Source organism: Typopeltis vanoorti, chromosome 2 (genome assembly GCF_054136105.1).
Source record: "Typopeltis vanoorti isolate ZY-2024b chromosome 2, IOZ_Tvanoo_1.0, whole genome shotgun sequence".
In the NCBI taxonomy this organism is placed as follows: Eukaryota; Metazoa; Arthropoda; class Arachnida; order Uropygi; family Thelyphonidae; genus Typopeltis; species Typopeltis vanoorti.
The window spans coordinates 141,613,341-141,635,038 of NC_143550.1; the positions used below are offsets into that span (position 1 = coordinate 141,613,341).

General features: G+C 33.5%; 1 protein-coding gene across 1 annotated transcript in view; it reads left to right on the forward strand.

Moving 5' to 3' along the window:
* The first annotated feature begins 4,330 nt into the window (after positions 1-4,330).
* The window catches only part of LOC150109478 (LETM1 domain-containing protein 1), an 86,675-nt gene continuing 69,307 nt past the window's right edge, over positions 4,331-21,698 (forward strand). Inside the window, exons 1-3 of the mRNA XM_090402443.1 lie at positions 4,331-4,416; positions 11,279-11,445; positions 21,239-21,351. Coding sequence (XP_090258569.1) covers positions 4,331-4,416; positions 11,279-11,445; positions 21,239-21,351 — 366 coding nt within the window. The remainder of the gene's footprint in view (positions 4,417-11,278; positions 11,446-21,238; positions 21,352-21,698) is intronic.

The following is a 21,698-nucleotide window of genomic DNA, read 5'->3' on the forward strand; positions in this document are numbered from 1 at the left end:
GTTTGGTGCATAGAACTGACGGGTTGATTTTCCATATGCATTGTTATAATTACTGTAACGTATGTTATATGGTTATATGAGGCCAAATTTTATATGAAATTTTTACTGTTGTTCGGTATTTTTTTGAAAAAGTAGTGTCTTAGCATGATAATGTAATGTCTACGATTTGGCATAGTTAGAAGTCGATTGTTCGTATATGTAGATGGATGAATAAGAGCGGTACTATTTTGGCATTCCTGAGCTGTTGTTGTCATCAGTCTGTTAGTATTTTCATATAACACATGTAATTGCACCTTTTACTAAATTTAGCTTTCAGTCCTTTTAGTCCATGATATGTTTTAACCCAATTTTGTATATTTTAGCTCATCTGGTTATCCATTGACATTTCTGAATATTCATGTATTACACCTTTCTGTTTTTATTTGATTATTCATTTAATAAAACTGATTTATTGGGAACACTAAGTATATTCTGTATAAACTTCTTGACTTCTGAATACAAAGCTATTTATGCTTGGATTGTTGAGATAATTATGGTTTATTCTCATTCACTCCTGTTGCATGTTCTCCGATTTTTTCGTAGATATTCCGCCATCACAGCTATGTGTGGAATGGTGACCTGGATGTCATGTACTGTCATTTGACTCAGGAGAAATCACGGTATGGCTTCCAATCTTGGTTACAGCAGAATAATTCGCAGAGGGGAACCTACTGTTATAGCGGAAGTGAGATATCACGGGAGAAATCTTCATAGTGCAGTCCTCAAGATATTAGGGCTGGCCTCTTATTATCTCAAAATGATTAGTTAAAAATATTTTATAAAGAGCGATATGCTCTGTAATTTCTTTAGTAGAGAAACACTTAGCTTTGGAACTTGCATTATTTTTCTGAATACTTCTGACTTAAAAATTAAGAATACGAGCACGAATCCATTTTGAAATAAGAGTTGCTTAGAATCAAACTTTACATACAAATCAAATTATAATACTACATTCAATAATGTTGGTGCATAATGTGGAAATACGTCTATAAATATGAATGAATCTCATATAAAAAAATAAAAATAAATATGACAAATCTCAGAGCAAACAAACTATCATTTGGGTTTTCTCACATTAAAGGTTTTGCACAATATTTTCAATGAATTTGCCTTGGTTAGTTTAGGTAATTATTTTTCTCTCTATCACATTCAGTTTGGAGACATTAACATATTTTTCAAGATAGGCGCTTTGCTTAAGTTATTAACGTGACCTTTGTTTTCCTGGCAATGGTCAGGCTGTATGGAGGAATTGGTTGAGCTTCACGGAAAAACTGCTTCAGGATATGGTAGCATGGCTACTTTTAATGTAGCCGTACCACCTTATCGTGGTGCTACAACATATTTTCAATTACAGACAAGTATATATATATATATATATATATATATAAATTTTGTGCAAAAGTTGGACATAGAGATGAATAAAAGGTCCGATGGCCAAAGGTTAGTTGTCGATCGATACCAGCAAGTTTTTTGTTTACTTTCCTTTTCTGAAGCAAGCTTTTGTAAAAGGTAAATAACGTCGCATGTCACAGAAGACTATTCTTGGAAGGGCTGCTTAACTTATTTGTTAATCCCATATCATGTAGATTGATAGGGATGTTCAGTTGTCTACTGATGATGCAAAGTTGGTGACATTGAGTTGAAGCATTGCTTCAGCTCAAGATAGAGGAATATTTTGAATAGTTTTAGCTTGGAGGGATTAGTGAAGTTTGTCGTTTTTATATTAATAAGTACAGCTTTGCACTTTGGATTTCAGAGATGTAGGGCTGAGCTGTATTGTGGAAATGTGCATTAGAAGGTGGAAGAATTCGGGATCTAAGACCGACAGAAGCTTGATATTGGAAGTGTTGCAAGGGCTGCGCAGTGCACTGCTGCAGTAATACGAAGAACACTATAAAAAACCTTGAACAGAAAAGTGAAGATATCTGTGAAATGTTGCGCACAGGTTTAGTCATTTACACTGTGAGGATGAAATTCTAAAAAGGATACAGAGTCAAGTAAGGTGATACTGAATGCTTGAGCAATTCAGTCTGAATGCTTGATATAGGATGAAGTTGTAGAAATGTACAGTGTAGTATTTAGTGAATAGACAGAAAAAACAGGTGATATAATCAGACGTTTGCATCACGTAGGGTGCTCATAATTTTTTTGGGAAAAAATCGGGATTTTGTTGAGGCAATCAAGAATTCAATAATAATAATAATAATAATAATAATAATAATAATAATAATCAAAAATTATTTTCAACAATCTAAAATTCACTGTTTTGACTACAAAGAAACTGTTTGGCTACTGTTTTGACTACAAAGAAAATGGAACAAATGTAGCCTATTTAAAAGATACTTTCGTTCGCCTGCTCTGATATTTTAATATTATTATTATTAGGTGACAACTCCAGGGAGTCCAAAGACTCATCGAGGGACGACACCTACTCTACAATTCATTGCCTCCACTACTACAACTACAACGAACAGCTACTACCATTATCTACACCAACGCCATCTACCGCCCACCACTAGTATTTTCAAAATCATAAACATCCATGCCCTTGTCGGGATTCGAACCCGCAACCTTTTGGCAGGAGAGCGGATATGCCAATCACTCGGCCAACCAGACCGGCGATAATATAAAGTAACTGGGTTTGTAGCAGCTAGTAAAGTAATTGTAATTAACAAATAACTAGTAAATAAAACAAAAAATTCAATTGGCATTAATTTTAATAATAATAAGAAGAAAGTGTAAGTGAAACAAGAAAAAAAATACATAACAAATCTTTCAAAATTTACCCGCTTGTTGCACTTGAAGTTCTAGAGCTTTGTTCCTTAGATTCTTTGCAATAGCAGTGCAGTCTAACATGTTTTTGCCTTTTAATATTATTTTCAGGAGAATGTAACTTTTTAAAATATTCTTTCTTTATGCACAAACCTAAAAATATCGCATCTCATTTTTTTAAAATAGATTTTATAATTATAATTGATTTTACTGTCAATATGCCATGGATTACTGTCCTTGCTTCATAATGAACTTCACTATAGTGAAACGCTTTCAATTGAAGGAATTGGGAGCATTTCACAAGTTTTCATATTCTCAATAAAAAAAAATCACTATGAATGTGTTTGAAAATTGTTGGGAAAAAAAGGGTGAAAAAGCCTAACATTTTGATAATAGAAATAAAGCCATATTTGACTTATAAGTTATCAGAATATAATCATATTTCTGCAACAGTTATATATTTTAGAAATGTTAAATGAAAATAAAACTTCATGTTGGAAACGGAAAAATATACATAATGGCACTCCGAAAGCATGTCTAAGGACACTTAACAGTTTTTTTTTTTTTTGAAAATGGGACAGATGAGCATCCTAATATGTGGGAACAGTGTGAGAGAGGAAGAATGATAGGTAAAGCTGAAAATTGTTTAAACATATGAGTACGAAGTTGATTTTTTTTACATGAAGAATAGTGGATGATTAGAATGCATTGTCGAATATGATACGAATGCTAACAGCGGAATGAGATTCAAGTTTCTGTGTGATGGATATATTGCTAGTCGAATTGACCTCTCGCGTGAGTCTATTGACTGCATGTTTTTGTTTTTTTATGTTTAAGTGCAATATAACAATATAAATGCACTATCCTGTTAGGATTAGGTACGAGATGGCAGCAATTTTTTGCCGGTCTCTTCATCGGTGGCTCCTATAATTAGTGATAGACATGAGCCAACTATCTCTGATTAGCTACCGGCGGAGATTAAACTGCCCACTCAGTCTCGAAAAGCTAGATAGGGTTTAATTGGTCTCGCCTACTCCCTATAAGGGAATGTAAAGGTTAGCATAGCTAGCTAGCTTAAAAAGAAAAAAATGCTATTGACTTTTTATTGGCCAAATGAAGTAGACGTTAGCCTTAAGTAAATATTGGAAACTGGGGAAATTATTTAATTATTTATAGTCATAGGATTTCCATATCTAAAAACCCTGTTGATATAGGATTTATAATAAAATAAATAAATCGTTTCTCTGATGCAACTTAAAAGACTGAGAGTGTCAGTAATTTTGTACATTTGTTACATCATTGATAATTAGCATTTATTTTCCTCCATATAAATGTCAGGAATGTTTAATTTCATATTTCTGCACACGCGCTGTAATTCATTATTAGCAACAAAACAGGTAGTAATTTTAGTTTATTCGACTTAAGTATACTAAAATTAGTTATATGGACATTGGCGAAATTGGCTTCTTATTATAACTTGTATCACATAGCGTGCCCGCTAGGTTCTGTATTTCTTAAAATGGCGCTTTCGGTGAATTTGGTGTGTAGGGCTGTGTGTTGTGTTAAGAAATTAAATCCCCATTATGGAACAGTTAAGACAATTAGGTAATTCAAAACTGTTTTATTATTCATGTTAAATTGTATAATAAAGTGTAATTATTTGATTCTCTAGTATATAAGTTTTGTTATTAAAATTAAGTATCCATCCTTAATGCAAGAAAGTACGCTTGTCTATTGCATCATCTGCATCCAGTAGTAAATGTGCTATATTTCATTAAGTGAGAAAAGAAATATTACTTTTAAATACATATTACTACAACGAAGAAAATATCAGGATGTTTGATGGATAACGTGTTGTTTTCATTGTAAAAGATTAGTTGATTAAGCTGCCTAGAGAATAAAAAAAAAAAAATATTTTAATAAATAATTGTGTTTTCAGTATTATTATTTTTACCCTCTACATTTCAGAGTCTCTCTGAGGCCATCTGTAGGAGTATTATTATTATTATTTGACACCTCCAGGGAGTCCAAAGACTCATCGAGGAAGAGTGTGGCAACAGCATCGAACGATTGAATCCCTTCCAACTACTAACCATGCTCAAACTTGCTTAACGTTTTGCGTGAGCCATTAATAGTAAAGGCTCTACCGATCGACCAACCTTTGCTGGCAAGTATATGAGTATATATACAGAAATACACGCTTGATTGTAGCAAAGTAACCAGTAAACTGTGATAATTCTCTTTACTAACTAAGATTGGTCCTGGTTGGGAGGATTGTTTAATTCAGATTCCTTCTATTCCTGTTGGCTGAATAGACAATAAACAAAATAAAAATATTAATTGAATATTATCCTTGAAAAAAAAATGAACATATTCATGACTGATGTTTACACCAGGAATCTAGTTTTAGCAACAAATGAGAAACTTGAGAGCTTGGTAGAGAAGAACATGTTAATGCTACCAGTTCATAAACTGTTAACGTGTATTATTAACAGACCCTAAACTGTTAGGAACCAATTATTTGCTATGTAAAATATATATTAATGGAAGTTTTTTCACTTGGCTATGCTACCAATTATATATTTGGTTTAATCCTTTATTCAAGTGTAAGCAAACAAAGTTTCCACCTGAAGTGTTTTCAGGACTGGGGCAACTCGTGGCAAAGGTGGTATAACTTCTCATCACTTTCCATAGTATCCTATAATGCAAAGCACATCTCCTTGCAGACATGTATAATGCTATTCATTAAGGGAAGGGTCACTACACCCAGACCGGTTTCAATTGAGGTCTCATCAGTGGGAGCCAGACCCAGAGGTGGTGATACTAAGGTGGAAGTAATGGAGACATCATATTTCTATATACCAGTTGTCAAAAGATGTCACACCTTATTATTAAAATTCTCTGATTAGAAATAAGTTGATGGAAGTTTTTTCACTTAGCTATGCTACCAATTATATATTTGGTTTAATTCTTTATATATAATTGGTAGCATAGCTAAGTGAAAAAACTTCCATCAACTTATCTCTAATCCAGAGAATTTATATATAATTGGTAAAATATATATTATTGAAGATGACACTTACCTTGAACACTTCATGAGTTGTCATTATGCTGACTGGAGTCTTGTAATATATGGAGCAGTTGTAAGGGATTGGGTCAGATAGTAGCTGACCAAATTCTTGAGGTCATTGTGTTTATTAAAGTTGGTGAAAATTGAAAATGGCTTTTATATATATATATATATTATTTTATTTAAAAGTTTTTAATGACTAGAACCGAGATTTAAATAAAAAAAACTTTAATTACACACTATAGTTTCGTCTAAATCAAGACTTCATCAGGTTTGAGAAAAAACCAATTCCTTTAGATTGGTTACTGGCATTTATGTTTTTTCTCACACCTAGTGAAGTCTTGATTTAGACGAAACTAGTAGTGTGTAATTGAAGATTTGTATTTAAACCTTGGTTCTAGTCATTAAAAACTTTTAAATATGATATCTTGCTGAGTAAATATTCAATCAAACATATATATATATATATATATATATATATAATAAATTTTCTACAAAACAAGAAAACTGGGTTCAGGAAACGGTCACTTTACTGATTAAACAGATAATTTATATGCTCAGCTTAGCTGACAATATCCCATCATTGGCCTAGATGTTTGTGAATGTATTTGGATGGTGGATGAATTTCATTACCTGATGTTAGGTTGGATGAAAAAATTCCAAGTTTGGTCTTTAGAACAAAAATTTTTAGGTTATCTTCACCTTAGCCCACTGTCAGTACTGACGTATTGACATCAGTACTGACAGTGGGATTATACGATATACGTATAATCCCGTTATACGTACGATATTATAGGCTTACAGCTTTTATTATACGATATTATAGGCTTACAGCTTTTTATAGGTGGGATTTACAATTTTTTTTTAAATGAAGACATAATATGCTTGCCTTATAGCTTAGTTTCTTTAGCCATAAGTCTGATCAAACTAAACCAAATTAAATGTGCCATTGCCTTTTTGTGTGTGGGTGTGTTTGTGTGTAAGTTCTTGATATGATGCTAGATAAGGAGTTGAAGTTCAGGAAACATGTACAAGTGACATGTAAAATACAGATAAAGTACGATGATCAAAATGACTTGCAGAAGCAGAGGTAGACAAATATCAATTTTATAAAGCCTTGGTCAGGTGACTTATGGATAAACTGCCTTGCATAGATTTAGTTGCTTGGATTTTGTGGACAGGAGAAGGCTCAGCAAAATTTCCAGTGGCAAATAATAACAGAGATAATATTGATTCTATGTATGGTTACTTTATCAGAAAATGTCATCTACAATACAGTAATCTGCTATATATCCAACCTTCAAAACAATCACCCTTCATGTTGAAAGTTTTTTCACTTGATTATGTTATAAATTAAAGTTGCCAACAAAGTATATTCTTGGTTTCATCCTTTATCCAAGTATAAGCAAACAAAGTTTGAGCATGAAGTAACTGGACTACTTGTATACTTCATATCAATTGCTAAATACTTCATATCAATTGCCTTTGCATCCCATAATGCAAGGCACATATCCTTATGGACATGTATAATGCTGTGCATTATAGGAAGGGTCACTACCCAGACTAGTTTCGAACTTTATTGAACTCTCATCAGTGGGAGCCAGACCCAGAAAGTTGAAGTAATTTATAATGATACTTCATTTAACTGACTCTTGTATGTCAGCTGCCTTCTGGTAGAACACTGTATAATTGTACTTCAATTATTTTTTTCAATATTGGAATACCATGAATGGGTTTATATAATAACAAAAAACTATAAAATTAATATAGTTTTTATATAGTCTAGTCTATATAGTCTATAAAAAATTAAAATTATAAATAGCAAATTACTGTAGTTGGAAATAGGAGAATAAGGGAATGGGTTTATAGGTTTATCCCTAGAAATAGTATGAAGGCATAGTGAGCAAGGGAATAAGTAGTAAATCTTTTATCATCATCATCAAATTCCTGACATGTACCTCAAAGGGTGTATATAGGATATGATAGTACTACATGAAAAATTTACATCATTGCTAACTTCCTATCTACAATTTTTCTTCAATTTTCCTCCAAATCAGTCTGTTACCTGTCAAGACTCCAACATTATCAGATCTTATATTTCTGTCTTCCTGTTGGTCTTTTTCCTGCTAACCTGGCAGAAAACACTTGTTTTGCTAATCTTTCCTCTCCCATTCTGTTAAGTGACCATATTACCTGAGATTAGCTCTGCTAACGCATTTCTGAATGCTGACAATGTCAAGTTCTAATATTCTCATTTTATTTAATATGATATTGCTATTGATGATCTGTTCATTCCCCTAATCTTTCTCAGGACTCATATCTGCGGTCTCAAGTCTTTGGTCAAGCGTTTTACTTCTGACCCAGTTCTCAGATCCATAAGTTAAAATTGGTTTGAACACTGTGTTGTATAAAACTAATTTAGTGTTTTGACTAATTTCTCTCTTTTATATGGTAAATCCTTTATATGAAGAGTAAAAGTATGACAGGTTTTCTTTTAATGGTGATCCCATACATGAGAGTTTGTCACCCTATAGTAGGTTAGTACCATAAATGGGCAGTTATGTGTAGTTAGATTATATCTTCTTCCTCATGTTTATGCTTTGTAAATTGTTAGGATTTAACTACATTATTGACATCTTATTATTATTAATTATATTATTACCCCATTAATATTATTATATTAATTATTAATATAATCCAATTATATTAATAACAGGAAAAAAAGATATGTTGAATGTAGATATGTAAAACAGCTGGCCATGCTATAGGGTCATGTAAACATCCATATAAAAATTAACCATATCCTAGCAGTCTGCAGAATCAATTCTGTTTTGATTAGGCATGTCACACTTCAGCTGATGCTTTTGCATTCTCTCAAATTTATACTAAATATAAAAATGCTTAGCTTTTTTTCAGCATATAAGAATATATATTTATGCTTTTTTTTTCTTTTTTACAAACTAACTTTGCAATTTGTGCTAAATGTTTACCATGTCACCATAAGAAGTGAGTACTATCATTACCCATTTCTTAACTCTGTACAGATAATATCATACTATTTAACAGTTCCCTCAAATATCCAAGACCTGTTAATTAAAATGAATGATGGCTATAATAATGATTTGATATTAAAATCAGTAGTAAAAGACATGCAGTGAGGAGTGGTGACCCAGCTGCATTAATTAGCTGTAATCCCCCTTCCCTTCATTAGGGGGGGAGAACTCGACCCATCTTAGGTTGGATGGATGATGGGCCTACAATACCCTATATACCAAGTATATACATATGACTTAGATATAAAATCCATATCAGTTAATGTGGAAAAAGTTTTTAGTAAGTTAATTGCTTGATATGGTTATTCTAGTTTACGAAATGTAATGTTTAAGACACAGAAGAAAATGTGGAAGAGGATTTGCCATGCTGATAAAATTGGAGGAGTATGTGGAATCCTCCTCTAATTTTATCAGAGAAAAGTAACACCTATTTCATATTGCAATTAACAGTACATTGCCAGTATATGGAACAAACAGGCATGTCAAAGAGACAAGAATACAAGGTAAATACAACAGTTAGTTGAACATTGAAACAGTAGCCACATGAAAGAGGAATAATGTTAAAATTATTTCTGATATTCGTAAGATGAGAATCTTCCAAACTTGCAGGAAAAGGAAGCAGTCATTCCAATTCAAATTCATTCCAGTGTAAAAGTGTTTCACGGCTTTATTTGAAGAGATGTTCATATCTAAAACTACTTATATTCCTTTCTCTTGGAATTGCTAGTTTGTTTTGCACCCTGATGATATACTATTAATTTGATTACAAAATATTTGTCTATTTTTATTAAAGTTTTTTACTGTGTTTAACATGTTTGTCTCTCCTGGTTGTTATGTTACAAGCGCCTTTTAAAGATCAGTGGAATCGAACTGACTATTTTGATTGGTGACTTGCTTTCATCACGTATTGTTGCTGGGAGAAGGCCTATGTTCAAATTCCATTTGTTATAAAAGTAACTTTAGTAAAGATTTTGCTTTACTAAAGCAAAACAGATAAACCATTCTGTGCATACACACTTTCAGTAAACTTTGTGACATGACTTGTCCACCTTATTCTGTTAATTGGTTGAATGATCTCAACTTCTTGAGTTACATTTAGTATTTACTAATAAGCAGAGGAACATAAATGCACTACACCAGTGGTGGCGAACCTATGGCACTCCCGAGAATTTTGCTGGCACGTCAATGATTTGCATGTGATATCCTTTTATACGCTTATAAATTATTCAGCCCTTTTTTTTTAATTGTTACTATACATACAAGTTAAATTTTGTCTTACAGAAGAGAGCAGCTATGAAGATATGAATTTGATTGGTGCAGTATTAACAAAAGATCACGCGACCCAAAGACAAATGGAACCGACAATTTTTGAGTTGAAATGCTAATTCTCTTCAACCGAATTCCATAACATCTGCAACTGTCATAACAACATTCGCTATATATTTCTTAGTTTTAAGACATTCACGACGGGGTGTCGTTTATCATTCCGACAGAGACAGAACTCTCATTACCGGCAGGCTCAACTCACGCAAAGTTTCAACCCATGATTGGTTTTTATCGCCTTGTTTGTGTTTGAGCTGGAAGGGGAACTCACACAAGCATTATATGGCATGTTTCAATTCGTGGTAGAATTTTATTTGAAGTTAACCTCTGTGATCTGTCATAATGACATCGAGAATTTCAAATGCAATCAGACAAACACTTATTTCATGTAATTGAAAAATTGGACAATAATTTTAGTTAGATACTGTGTTTCCAGTGCAACATATGGTTTTGCTTGACTATTCAGCATAGTTTCTGTGAGAAGGGACATGTGATTCATTAGTTAGGCACCGTTTTTATTCCAGCTGTCTCTAATTGCACTATTTGTTGAGAAATATATTACACAGACTGCAAAAGCCTCTGTACCTTATTCAGGGATACAACAAAACTATTTTTTTTCTTGCATCTACAGTATATAATGGCTGTTAGGGAGGGCATGTTGTTTTTTGTTGGGCAGTATATATGCAAAACCTATATCCAATATCTTCTAAATGAAATGGCGCACCCTTAGCATCCATCATGCTCTGACAGTCCTTTTGAATATGCAGTTATTTGACAATGGATTGGACAAATGGTTCTGTAGCTTGGCCTGCATGGTGACTGTCAGGTGAAAATAAGAAGAGAATAGTGAAGTTTTTTTATTTATAGCAATTCTGCATTTGATAAGTACATATTCATAATTTAGTACACTTCGTAATACTACACTGAATTACATATATATATTCACACTCTTCTTCTCTTGCCTTAGCAGTGTTAACTGATATGTTTGATTATATTAACTTTTTTTGTTATTTACTTTCAGGTTTTACTGTGTCAAGTCACAACATCCAGGTAGTAAATATGTAAAACCACTTCAGGGCATTAAGCAGTATATAGTACAGAAGTATTTGCGAGTTGTTACTGGATATGAAAAAGTCCTACAGACTAAATTTCCAAAAGCATTTCGTATATATCAAGTCTTTTCAGTAGGTAAGTATAATGTATTATTTATTTATTTTGAATAACATTTTTTTTTTCTTTAGCAAAATTATACCAAGTTTTGCAGTAATATTTTGATTCTCTAGGGAGAAAAAAAAAGCTGATGTTTCTTGAGAATTCCTATAAAGATAATGAATTGTTCACTTTTTGGAGACTATTGTGAATGTTGCAAGTTTTGTTTGACGATCCTCTAGTTTGTTATGGTTTCATTATCATTGCTTTTATGATAAGACTACTTTAGGATAAATGTTTCAGAAAGCAAAAATTCATTTTAACAGTCTGTAAACATTTATTTATTTTTTCAACAGCTTACTTTCTTAATCAGAATTACAATTAGAACTACCTTATTTTGATTGAAAAGATAAGTTTGTATTTGCTTGTTTTAATTGCTTTTACACACTTACATGCTGAAAAAAAATGCGTAGAAAGAGAGAGAATGTTTTGCAGATTATCTTGATCATTATATTCAGATAAAATTTGACTGATAGTTACATAATAATTATTATTATTATTAGCATCATCATCCCAGACATATAACACCTTGGATTTTTCCTCAGCAGTTTGCACAGCACTATAAAATCAATATAATATAATCTTAATATAATATATTAAGATATATACAATATAGTAAATCCTATCTCATCCATCCATCCAAGGACAGGTTGAGTCCCCCCTCTCTCTAATGAGGAGGCTTATGACTAGTTATTGCAGTTAGGTCATCACTCCTTGCTGTATTCCCTAAGGGCAGTATTTCTGGCTGTAATATGTGTGTGTTCATGGGGCTGGTTTTCCTGCTCTGGGGGACAAAAAAAAACATTACCTTATTTTAAAGAAATCTCAGAACAAATAGTAAGTATTCTTCATAAATTCAATCTATATGCTTCCTTCAAACCACTTTGGAAACCGTCTTCCTTCTTACCATCTACAAATGAGGGGAGAAAACGTGCATGCATGCTATTAAACTTTGAAGTTAGCAAATTGAAACTATAATAATTATATGAAGAGCCAAAGGCTTCAATTCTATACAGCTACAGGTTTTATTGAAGAGGTCTGGCCTTGCTTCTTGTGCTGTTGACACTAGGCACACAGTTCTTTGGAACCAGATAAAACTTTATTCCATCAAGTTCAAATTTGATTGTCTTTTCCTTGAAATGTGAAATGCTATGAAATCATCTGAACCTGAATCTATCAGACTGCATTCCAATAATCCAAGTTTTGGAAAATGATCACTATTAATTGTTCATAATTATTTTTTTTTTAATTTGATCTACACAACTTTCTACAACTGTTTCTTTGAACTGTATAGTATAATATATACTTCAGCTATGAATCATTGTGATTCATGTTTTGAATGTAGTTAATGGTTTGTCTTCCTGAAGAAGTCCATGTAACGTTGAATGAAATATGTGGGCGTTTTTGAATAAAATTCTATATAATTTTTGTTACATGTGTAAACCGTGAAAGTTATTTAAAAAAATATTCTTGTTGGTAGTTCACATATTGTTCATCATTTATTAACTTAAAATTGGCCTTGGAATTTCACTAGATTGTGTTGACTCACTGCTTGTTCCAGTATTTGTAGGTTATTTCTATTTATAGGTGTGTTTCCCAAGCTACAAATTTTGTTGATAGACATCAGCTTGTTTTTTATACAAATTAAAGAAGTATAAAGTTTGCTTTTCCAGAAACAAAATTGTTAATTTTGGCTAATTCTTATATTTCCTCAGCTTATACATCATAAGTGATCATCTGTTGTATGATGATGACAGCTTTTCTCAAGAGAAAATTTTTTTTGTTAAAGATATCAGATAGATTATATACAGCTGATATTCATTATATAGCAAATTTGTTAGGGATCACAGAAATACAGGTGGTTCCTGGGTTACAAACAACCCGACTTATGGCGTTCCATACTTACAAACATACTCCCCATGATAATTAATAATTCAGGAACTAGTTTCTTTCATGCATGTAAACAAACCCACACTTTGCTGCATTATTAAAGCAACTCTTCTTGTTATTTGGAAGTCAAATTTAAGAGTCTGGGTCACACTTGCCATGTTTGAAGATTGGTTCTTAAACTATTTTATTCTTGCAGTGGAACATTATTGTTCGTAAAAGAAAATTTTATTTAAAATTCTGCTTGTGCTGGAGAATGCTCCTGGACATCCAATCTTTAGATGACCTTCACCCTAATGTAAAGGTCATATTTTTACCACCCAACACTACATCGTTACTACAGCCAATGGACCAGGGAGTCATTTCTGCATTTAAGGCTTGTTACTTACAGCGTACATTCCCACAAGCATTCAGGGCTACGGAAGATGATGTGATGATCTTGGAGAGTTCTGAAAGAATTATAACATGATTCCATCAAAAACATTGCTGATTCTTGGGAGGAAGTAAAGCAATCAACAATTAAAGGGGTGTGTAACAAACTGTGCCTTTAATTCTGTGATGATTTTCATGGCTTCTCAGAAGATATCGCCGAAGCCAAAAAAACTGTGGTAGATAGTGGCAATGCACTGCAATTGGACATCAATGAAAATGATGTCATTGACTTACTAGAGTCCCATTCACAAGAATTAATAAAATTCTTGTGAATTTTATTAATTCTTGAAAAGAAAAAATAAAAGGAGAATCCATTTCGACAATAAGGTAATCAATCCGTCTTCTGGGATGAGTTTGTTTATTATTACCCGTCAGAAAATCTAGCTTTTCTTTTACGTACATTGTAGTTTTTAAAGTGTAACTATTTTGCTTGTATAACAGTTGGAAAATTGTACATAGAGTATTAACAAAATTAAAAAAAAGGTATAGCATAAAACAAAAATTTAACGAAATTTATTTTTAAGAGTCTTCTATGAAATAAAAATAATTATACAGAAAAACAGAAATTTTTTTCAAATGAACTTAGATATTCTAAACTTACAGTTGAGAGAACTGAGACACTTTAATGTCCTAAACAGATTAATTATTTATGACTTGTGACTCTTTTAACAAACACATGCAAAAAAAAAGTTGGAAAAAAATACCATTATCGAATCTTTTAATCTTCATAGTCATCTGAATCGGTTTCTGAATCGCCATCACTTGCACTTAAACTGATCACCAAAGGTTCGCATAATTCTCTGATAATTCTGTCTCTGTCCCAATACATATTTTCCAATGAGGTGACATGAGAGAAATATTTTCCTCAGTTTTGAACTGTAATACTTTCAATCACCTGTTCTGAAAGCTTAAAAAGTTTCGACATGACAATATCCCCAGTTAAGTTGCGATGGCGAATGAAACTTTCACTTCTGCCCAAACATATTCAATAGCATTAATATAGCAATAGCATTAAAACTACTCAATAGCATGAAAACAAAATCCTATTTCATGAAATATTTTCCTTAAAGTTTCTCTTTTTAAAGGAAAGTTAATTTTTTTCTTTAAGCACAGGAATCAACTTCAGAACAGTTGGCACTCTTTTCTCGACCACTTAAAATTCGTGAATAGTTCTTCTTATAACATCAAAATCATTATCATTCAAATCTACGGTTTCGATGGTTTTCTTTCTCTGACGCTTTTTTTAGGAGATTTAAATTTTGGCTTACCTTCACCTTTCGATTCTCTACGAATTCTTTTAACAGTCGACCCCAGTACGCCCGCAATTGCACTTACACGTTTTATGACTTGAGAAAGGGGAACAAGGAAACTGCCTTTTAACAATTCTTTTTCGCATAATGTCAGCGCATTATTTAATATTGTTTTGCAAGAGCTACTGAAACGTTTAACAATAGAACTTGTTGACTGTACTGGATCCATCATACAAATTAATAATAAAAAAATAATGCAAAAAAGCGACAACAAAAATCAAGTTAGCAATAGACAAGAAAGCACGTGATTTTGCATTGACGATCAATTCGTACATCCTTCATTTCTTTCTCCCCTTCAGCATGAATCGACTATTCTTGACAAAACGCCAAGCAGAGATCTACAAACGGTGGGCTTACTATATCATGAGCGTGCAGTTTTCTGTGCCAATCTGGCAAGTGGCATCATCCTGTATGAACTGGTTCGTTGTTCTGGCTGCTTTTTTGTTATACTTGCAAGCAATTTTTTTGATTTTGTGATGGCTGACCAAAAGAAACAGAGAGTATGCGTGTTATTCTCATGGATAAAGAAAACCATGAAAGTACAGCGATTTTTTGATGTGGACAAAGTGAAAGAAAAGTTGCTGTAGGTCATAAACAGTACCGTTCAACTGTTTCCAGTTGAACAGTTTCAGAACTGTTTCCAGCAGTGCAAAAAAACATTGGGACAAGTGCATTGACTCACATGGAGAGTACTTGGAAGGAGACTAGAAATGGTATTATAAACTTTAATAAAAAAAATAATTCTGGTAATTTTTGGGAACCCCTTTGTGTGTGTGTGTGTGTGTGTGTGTGTGTGTGTGTGTGTGTGTGTGTGTGTGTGTGTGTGTGTGTGTGTGTGTTAAAGATACCAAGAAATTTTATATTCTTAGCTTTAATCCTTTTTTCCCAAGCAAGCAAGCCAAGTTTGCGCCTGAAATATTTTCGAATCTGAGGCAACTCGTGGTAAAGCTCTGATCACCTGCCTAAGTATCGCATAATACAAATCACATATCTTTATGGACATGTATAATGTTAAGCATTATGGGACGGATCACTACCTAGACTGGTTTCAACCTTTATTGAGGTCTTGTCAGTGGGAGCCAGACCCAAAGGTGGTGATACCAAGGTTGAAGTAATGCAGAACTTATACGAGTCGCCACAAGGTGCTTTGACATTATTAAATAAAAATCTCAGGATGAGAGAAAGAGATTAAAACCAAGTGTATAAAATTTCTTGGTATCTTGAACTTTCTACATCTTTCTCTCATCCTGAGATTTTTATTTAATAAGGTCAAAGCACCTTGTGGCAACTCGTATAGGTAAATATAAGTTCTGCATTACTTCAACCTTGGTATCACTACCTCTGGGTCAGGCTCCCACTAATGAGACCTCTTGGTCGAAACTGGTTGGATGCTGGGTGGTGGATAGCAATGCTATAGCCAATGAAGTTTACTGAGGTACGGCTGTTGCTGCTACCCAGGTGGGGGGATAATAAATGGCAATTCTGGTAGCCCATAAAGCTAACTGAGGCACAGCTGTTGCTGTTACCCCTCAGATGAAATATGAGCAGCTCTGCTCGGTGGTGGGGTGAGCCTGCCACAGGGTAGAGCCAATGCTGAGAGTTCTTCTCGGTGACAGGGTGAGCCTGTTACTGAGGGGAACAATGCAGAGTTTTTGATCTTGCAGGTCACTCATTATTGGGTGATCCGGGGATCCCACGAGTTTTTGGAGAGGTAACCCTGCACTTATTACAGGGAAACCGGTCTGGGTAGTGACCCTTCCCATAATACAAAGCATTATACATGTCCGTAAGGATATGTGCTTTGTGTTATGGGATGCTTAGGCAAGTGATCAGAACTTATGCCACCTTTACCACGAGTTGCCTCATACCTGAAAATACTTCAGGCGCAAACTTGGCTTGCTTACTTGGGAAAAAAAAGGATTAAAACCAAGTATATAAAATTCTTGCTATCTTTAACGTATAGTACACCCAAGGTAAAAAACTTTCTACATATATATATATATATATATATATAAAGCAAGATATTTTTATCCACTAAGATAATGTAATGAATAATTATATGCATCTAACAGATACACATAATGGTTTAGACCTTTGTTTTCCAAACTAAGAAGTTTTATTCTTGGAGGATGGGGGGTGGGGGGTCAAGGAGGAAACAAAGTATTACCAAATACTAACACTTTGCAGAACAGTACTTGTTGCAGTACACAGTGTACATCAGTCATTCATTCATTTCGTATGGTGATTCAACGGCCGTGAGCCCCGTTTTACGGGGAGGTACGGCACCACCTCAGTACCTGCCTATTTTTATCTCGGCTCGGGATTGCCATAGCTGACAATTCAGACCTATGGCTGGAGGGATTGTCTTAAGTATTCCTGACTGTATCCGTGTGTGTGTGTTCACTGGGCCGGTTTGCCTGCTTGAGGGATGAAAAACCCCAGATAAACTGGGGGAAAAACCCTGCTGTCCATCCCCAAGACTGGCTAACTTGGCTATGGCTGAGAAAGATGCTCAAGTTCCTCACGTCGTCGACGGGAATCGAACCTCGGACACTCCTTCCCCAGGCATATGGTTGCGAAGCGCACAGCCACTAGGCTAACCGCACGGACTATACATCACTTGAAATGTTTAAATATTTATTCATGAATGTCATTTACATTAAACAACTATTTAAGTTAAAAGCAGGCAAACTCTAAGTACATTAAGTACTATAAATTGACATATAAGTTGTAAATATATTATTTTTGATGCAGTTTTTATACAACAGAATTGCTGCAAATCATTATTTTGATTTGAAAGATATAGATTGAAATTTCAAATCCTGACTGTGATGCTATGAATCTTTTGTAGTGCTTTTCAACTAAAGGTGAGTTGATTTCATTCAGAGGTGATAATTTATTCTCTCACTGCAAAACAGCCAAACCGGTAGAGAAATGTGCAAATAACAAACATAAAACATTGGTTTTGTATCCTTAATTACCCAAAACAATTTCATATGACAGATTTCTTTAATCTACAAGCTAAGCGATTACCTCACACTAACTTTTGCTGAATGATATACTCCCCTCATATGAATCTGATTACTGTTAGCATTACATTCCAATCTTTATTCCCTAGCTAGGACTTGACAAATTAGGCTAATCCTACTTATCACACAAAAGATGTACTTTCCTAAGACCCATTTTTTAAATGATTTCTCAATAAATCAATAGGTGTTCCATAAAGTGTTTAATGGCATTGCATTGTTATCAATGTTGTTTCCTTATTTTATTATGATTTATTAAGCATTATTTAGGTAGGGGACATTATTCTCTGGTTTCCTCTTTATATGCCCTTTCGATACTCAAACTACCAATCAATTCTGTGGCCGTCACTTAGATTGCTCATGTGTGCAAATTCGATAAACAAAGAAACTGCCCCTGGATAGAGCCAATTCCTTTATTGAAAATCTGGAGTTGTCTCCTCGTTGGGTTCTGGAAAATTTGTTTGTTAATGCAGCGCCATCCAGAACCCTTAGATCAGAAAAAGCTTCTTAATCAAGGAGTGAACTCCCAGAGTAACACACTGTTATACAATTTATATAATAACAGTTCCCAAGTTAGCTAAATCCCTTATTTTAAACTCTCGTTGCAGTTATGGTCTTCCCCAGTTAATTACTTTCGCTCAGGTTCTACTTGATGAATGGTGCATTGGATTCATACATCAGGCAATTTGTTAGATAAAAGAAAAAGGGTTTATTCATCAAACTATCACAATACAAATTTACAAGACTTGTCATATGACTAAAGTAAAACTTTCTCCTAAGTTAACAGACTTAACTACACAATACTTCAGTATTCCTAGTTGAATTCTACCACGAGACAATATTAATTATAAATCAATTCACTGATTTCTAACAATCGGATCTACAATTTCTCTCAATGTTTAACTTATCAAACTTCAAGCATTACTAAACTATAACATTCTATATACAAATTATCACCACACTATATCAGAATTCACTCTCAGAGATAAAACATTCTGCTATCAGACTAAGCCCTAAAGTCCTGTTTCATATCTTATATAGGTCTCACTAATATTTCTTGCACATTGATACACACAAAGGAAAATAAAAGATTCGTACGTTACCAGGACCTTCGGACTTCGTCGGGTCTATCTCTCAATCCTTACAATTCTTTCCACAGCTCATTCTTCTTCCTTACAGTTATCTTTCCGATGGGCCGGCCTGGAACTCGCAATCATGAATTATCCTCTCCGATGTAGACGAGAACAGCTCTGCTTACGTTGGTCCACATGGTCTAGCATGACGGTCAGCTTGCGTTGATTTTCCTGCTTTACCGACGAAATGCCCACACTTGGCTGTGTAACTGCATCTAGACATCGTTCTGTTGACCACTCTCACCTATTCATCTCGGGGAATAACTCGAGCTGGGTCCCTCGAGTGACCTACGCCAAAGTTGAGAGAGAAGCAACCAAACTGAAGAGCATTGAGAGTAAGAGCCTACGAGAGAGAGAGAGCGCAAGCTAGTGGTTTCAAGCTTTTTATATCGTACCTTGAGTGGCACTCCTACAGCATCATACCTTTCCGCTTAGTACTACTTCTTTGCATGCGGTTCCGGTCCTTCTCCTCGCATCTCCCAGGAAACTCCTGTACGCAACTTACTCCATACGTACGTGACTGCCATGGGGCATATTACTAATCCGAATGTCTCATTTACGAACTTTGAACTCACCTTTACATACTAACATAATTCTCATCAATTTTTCTTCCATTGTTAAATTTACAAGAACAGGTAATATTATCTTACATAGAACAGTCCAATATTAAAAGTGTTTATTTAAAAAATTTTCAAGCAATTAACATCTCCATTTATATACAAGTCTTTCTCTCAGTGATTGATGCTTGTTAAATTCTGAATGAGATTTTTCACAATGAAATCTCTTCATGCTAGATTTAACAGCATCTGTAATTTTTAAATTAATAAAAATGTTTAAAAAGTTATATTTTTATCAAATAAAAATATTCAGTTTTGTCCATTCTGTAGCTACTTATGGGTGAGTGGACAAGCATATTTGTTGAGCTCTACTGATTGCATACTTCTGATCTCAAATAATATTTCTCAGTTCCTTATCATTAACAGCTATAGAAAATAAACAGAATTGCTGTTTGATATGTTTAATTTTGCTTCAACATGAATTTAAGTTCTGTTACTATAAGGCTTCCATTCTCTCACTTTATCACTGCTAACTTGCCACTATATATCAGGCAATGAAGTGAGAAGAAACCATTTCTTCTTTGTGCATATGAACTGAGATACCAAACATACTGGGTGCATTTGGTTTTGCCAATTCAGCAGATGATGTAATCATTTTGTATATATTTAGATTTTGAAATTTGTTACAAACAATTATTCTGTTTGCCTATAATGATAATTTGTAACATCATGCTACAGCCAGTTGGAATACCCAGGTGTAATAATTTTATATATATTATGATTTTGTTGTCATTTCATTATAGATGATAATTCAGCAACCAAATGTTCTCTCTTCAAAGTACCATATTCACTTTTAAAACTGAGCAATTTTCTGCAAAATAATCAGTTTGTTCCTTTAAATTTCATCTGATGTATATTAGAGTATCAAGAATTAAACTTTTTTACTCTCTAATGACACAATTGTGTGTGTTTTAAATTAATTAAATTTCCAGTAACCAAAAATAAAATCAAGCATTAAATTTGCAAAATAAAATCAATAACTTTTTTTTTATTGCATGAGCACCGATGTGCAAAAACTATCACATGCAAAATTAGTGTTACATAATTGCATTACTTTCAGACAAAAAAGAAATAATGTGGTTACATCACTCAGTTTCTTTAGGAACTAGGACTCTGTGTATGTGTGTGTGTGAAAATTTGAAGTCTTAAATATAATATATTTGTTTAAAACAGTAACACTTGAATTTGGCATATTTAGAAATCTATACAAATCTGGCCTTGTATACATCTTCGCCATTTTACATTTTTAATGGAAACTTGTGTATTTAACATATTTTTGCAGTACATTTCATTTAGGTAATAATGCATTTCTTATACCTGTAGAATTATATAATAATTATATTATAATAACTTGTTTCCTTTATCAGGAATCGTTGAATTATATCGTGATATCAGAGAATATTTGAGAATATCACAGGAACTGATGTTCAGTAAATCTGTAGGGGATCTGACAAGGAAGGAACTGGAAAAATATTTTCTGGTATGTTTTAATCAGTATACTTTTGACCATCTTTAATTAATTGCTGAGGGAATGGTGCCTTCTAATCAGAAATTTGCAATGGCCATTTGAGTTCATAAAGCATGGTTCATCACATAGATGAGAGAGAATTGCAGATAGTCTTATTAGTGTTACAGAAAAAGCAATGGAAAAAATAATTACAAATCATATCTAGCATAGCGTTCATAAGGGTCACTTATTGAGCAAGGTACAGCATGATTTCATTAAGGAAAGTTGATGGATTATAATAAATCTGCTTGCTTTTCGTGAATGGGGTCAGAAGAAATAGTCCATAACTAGAATGTGATTTATTTGAATTTCAATAAAGC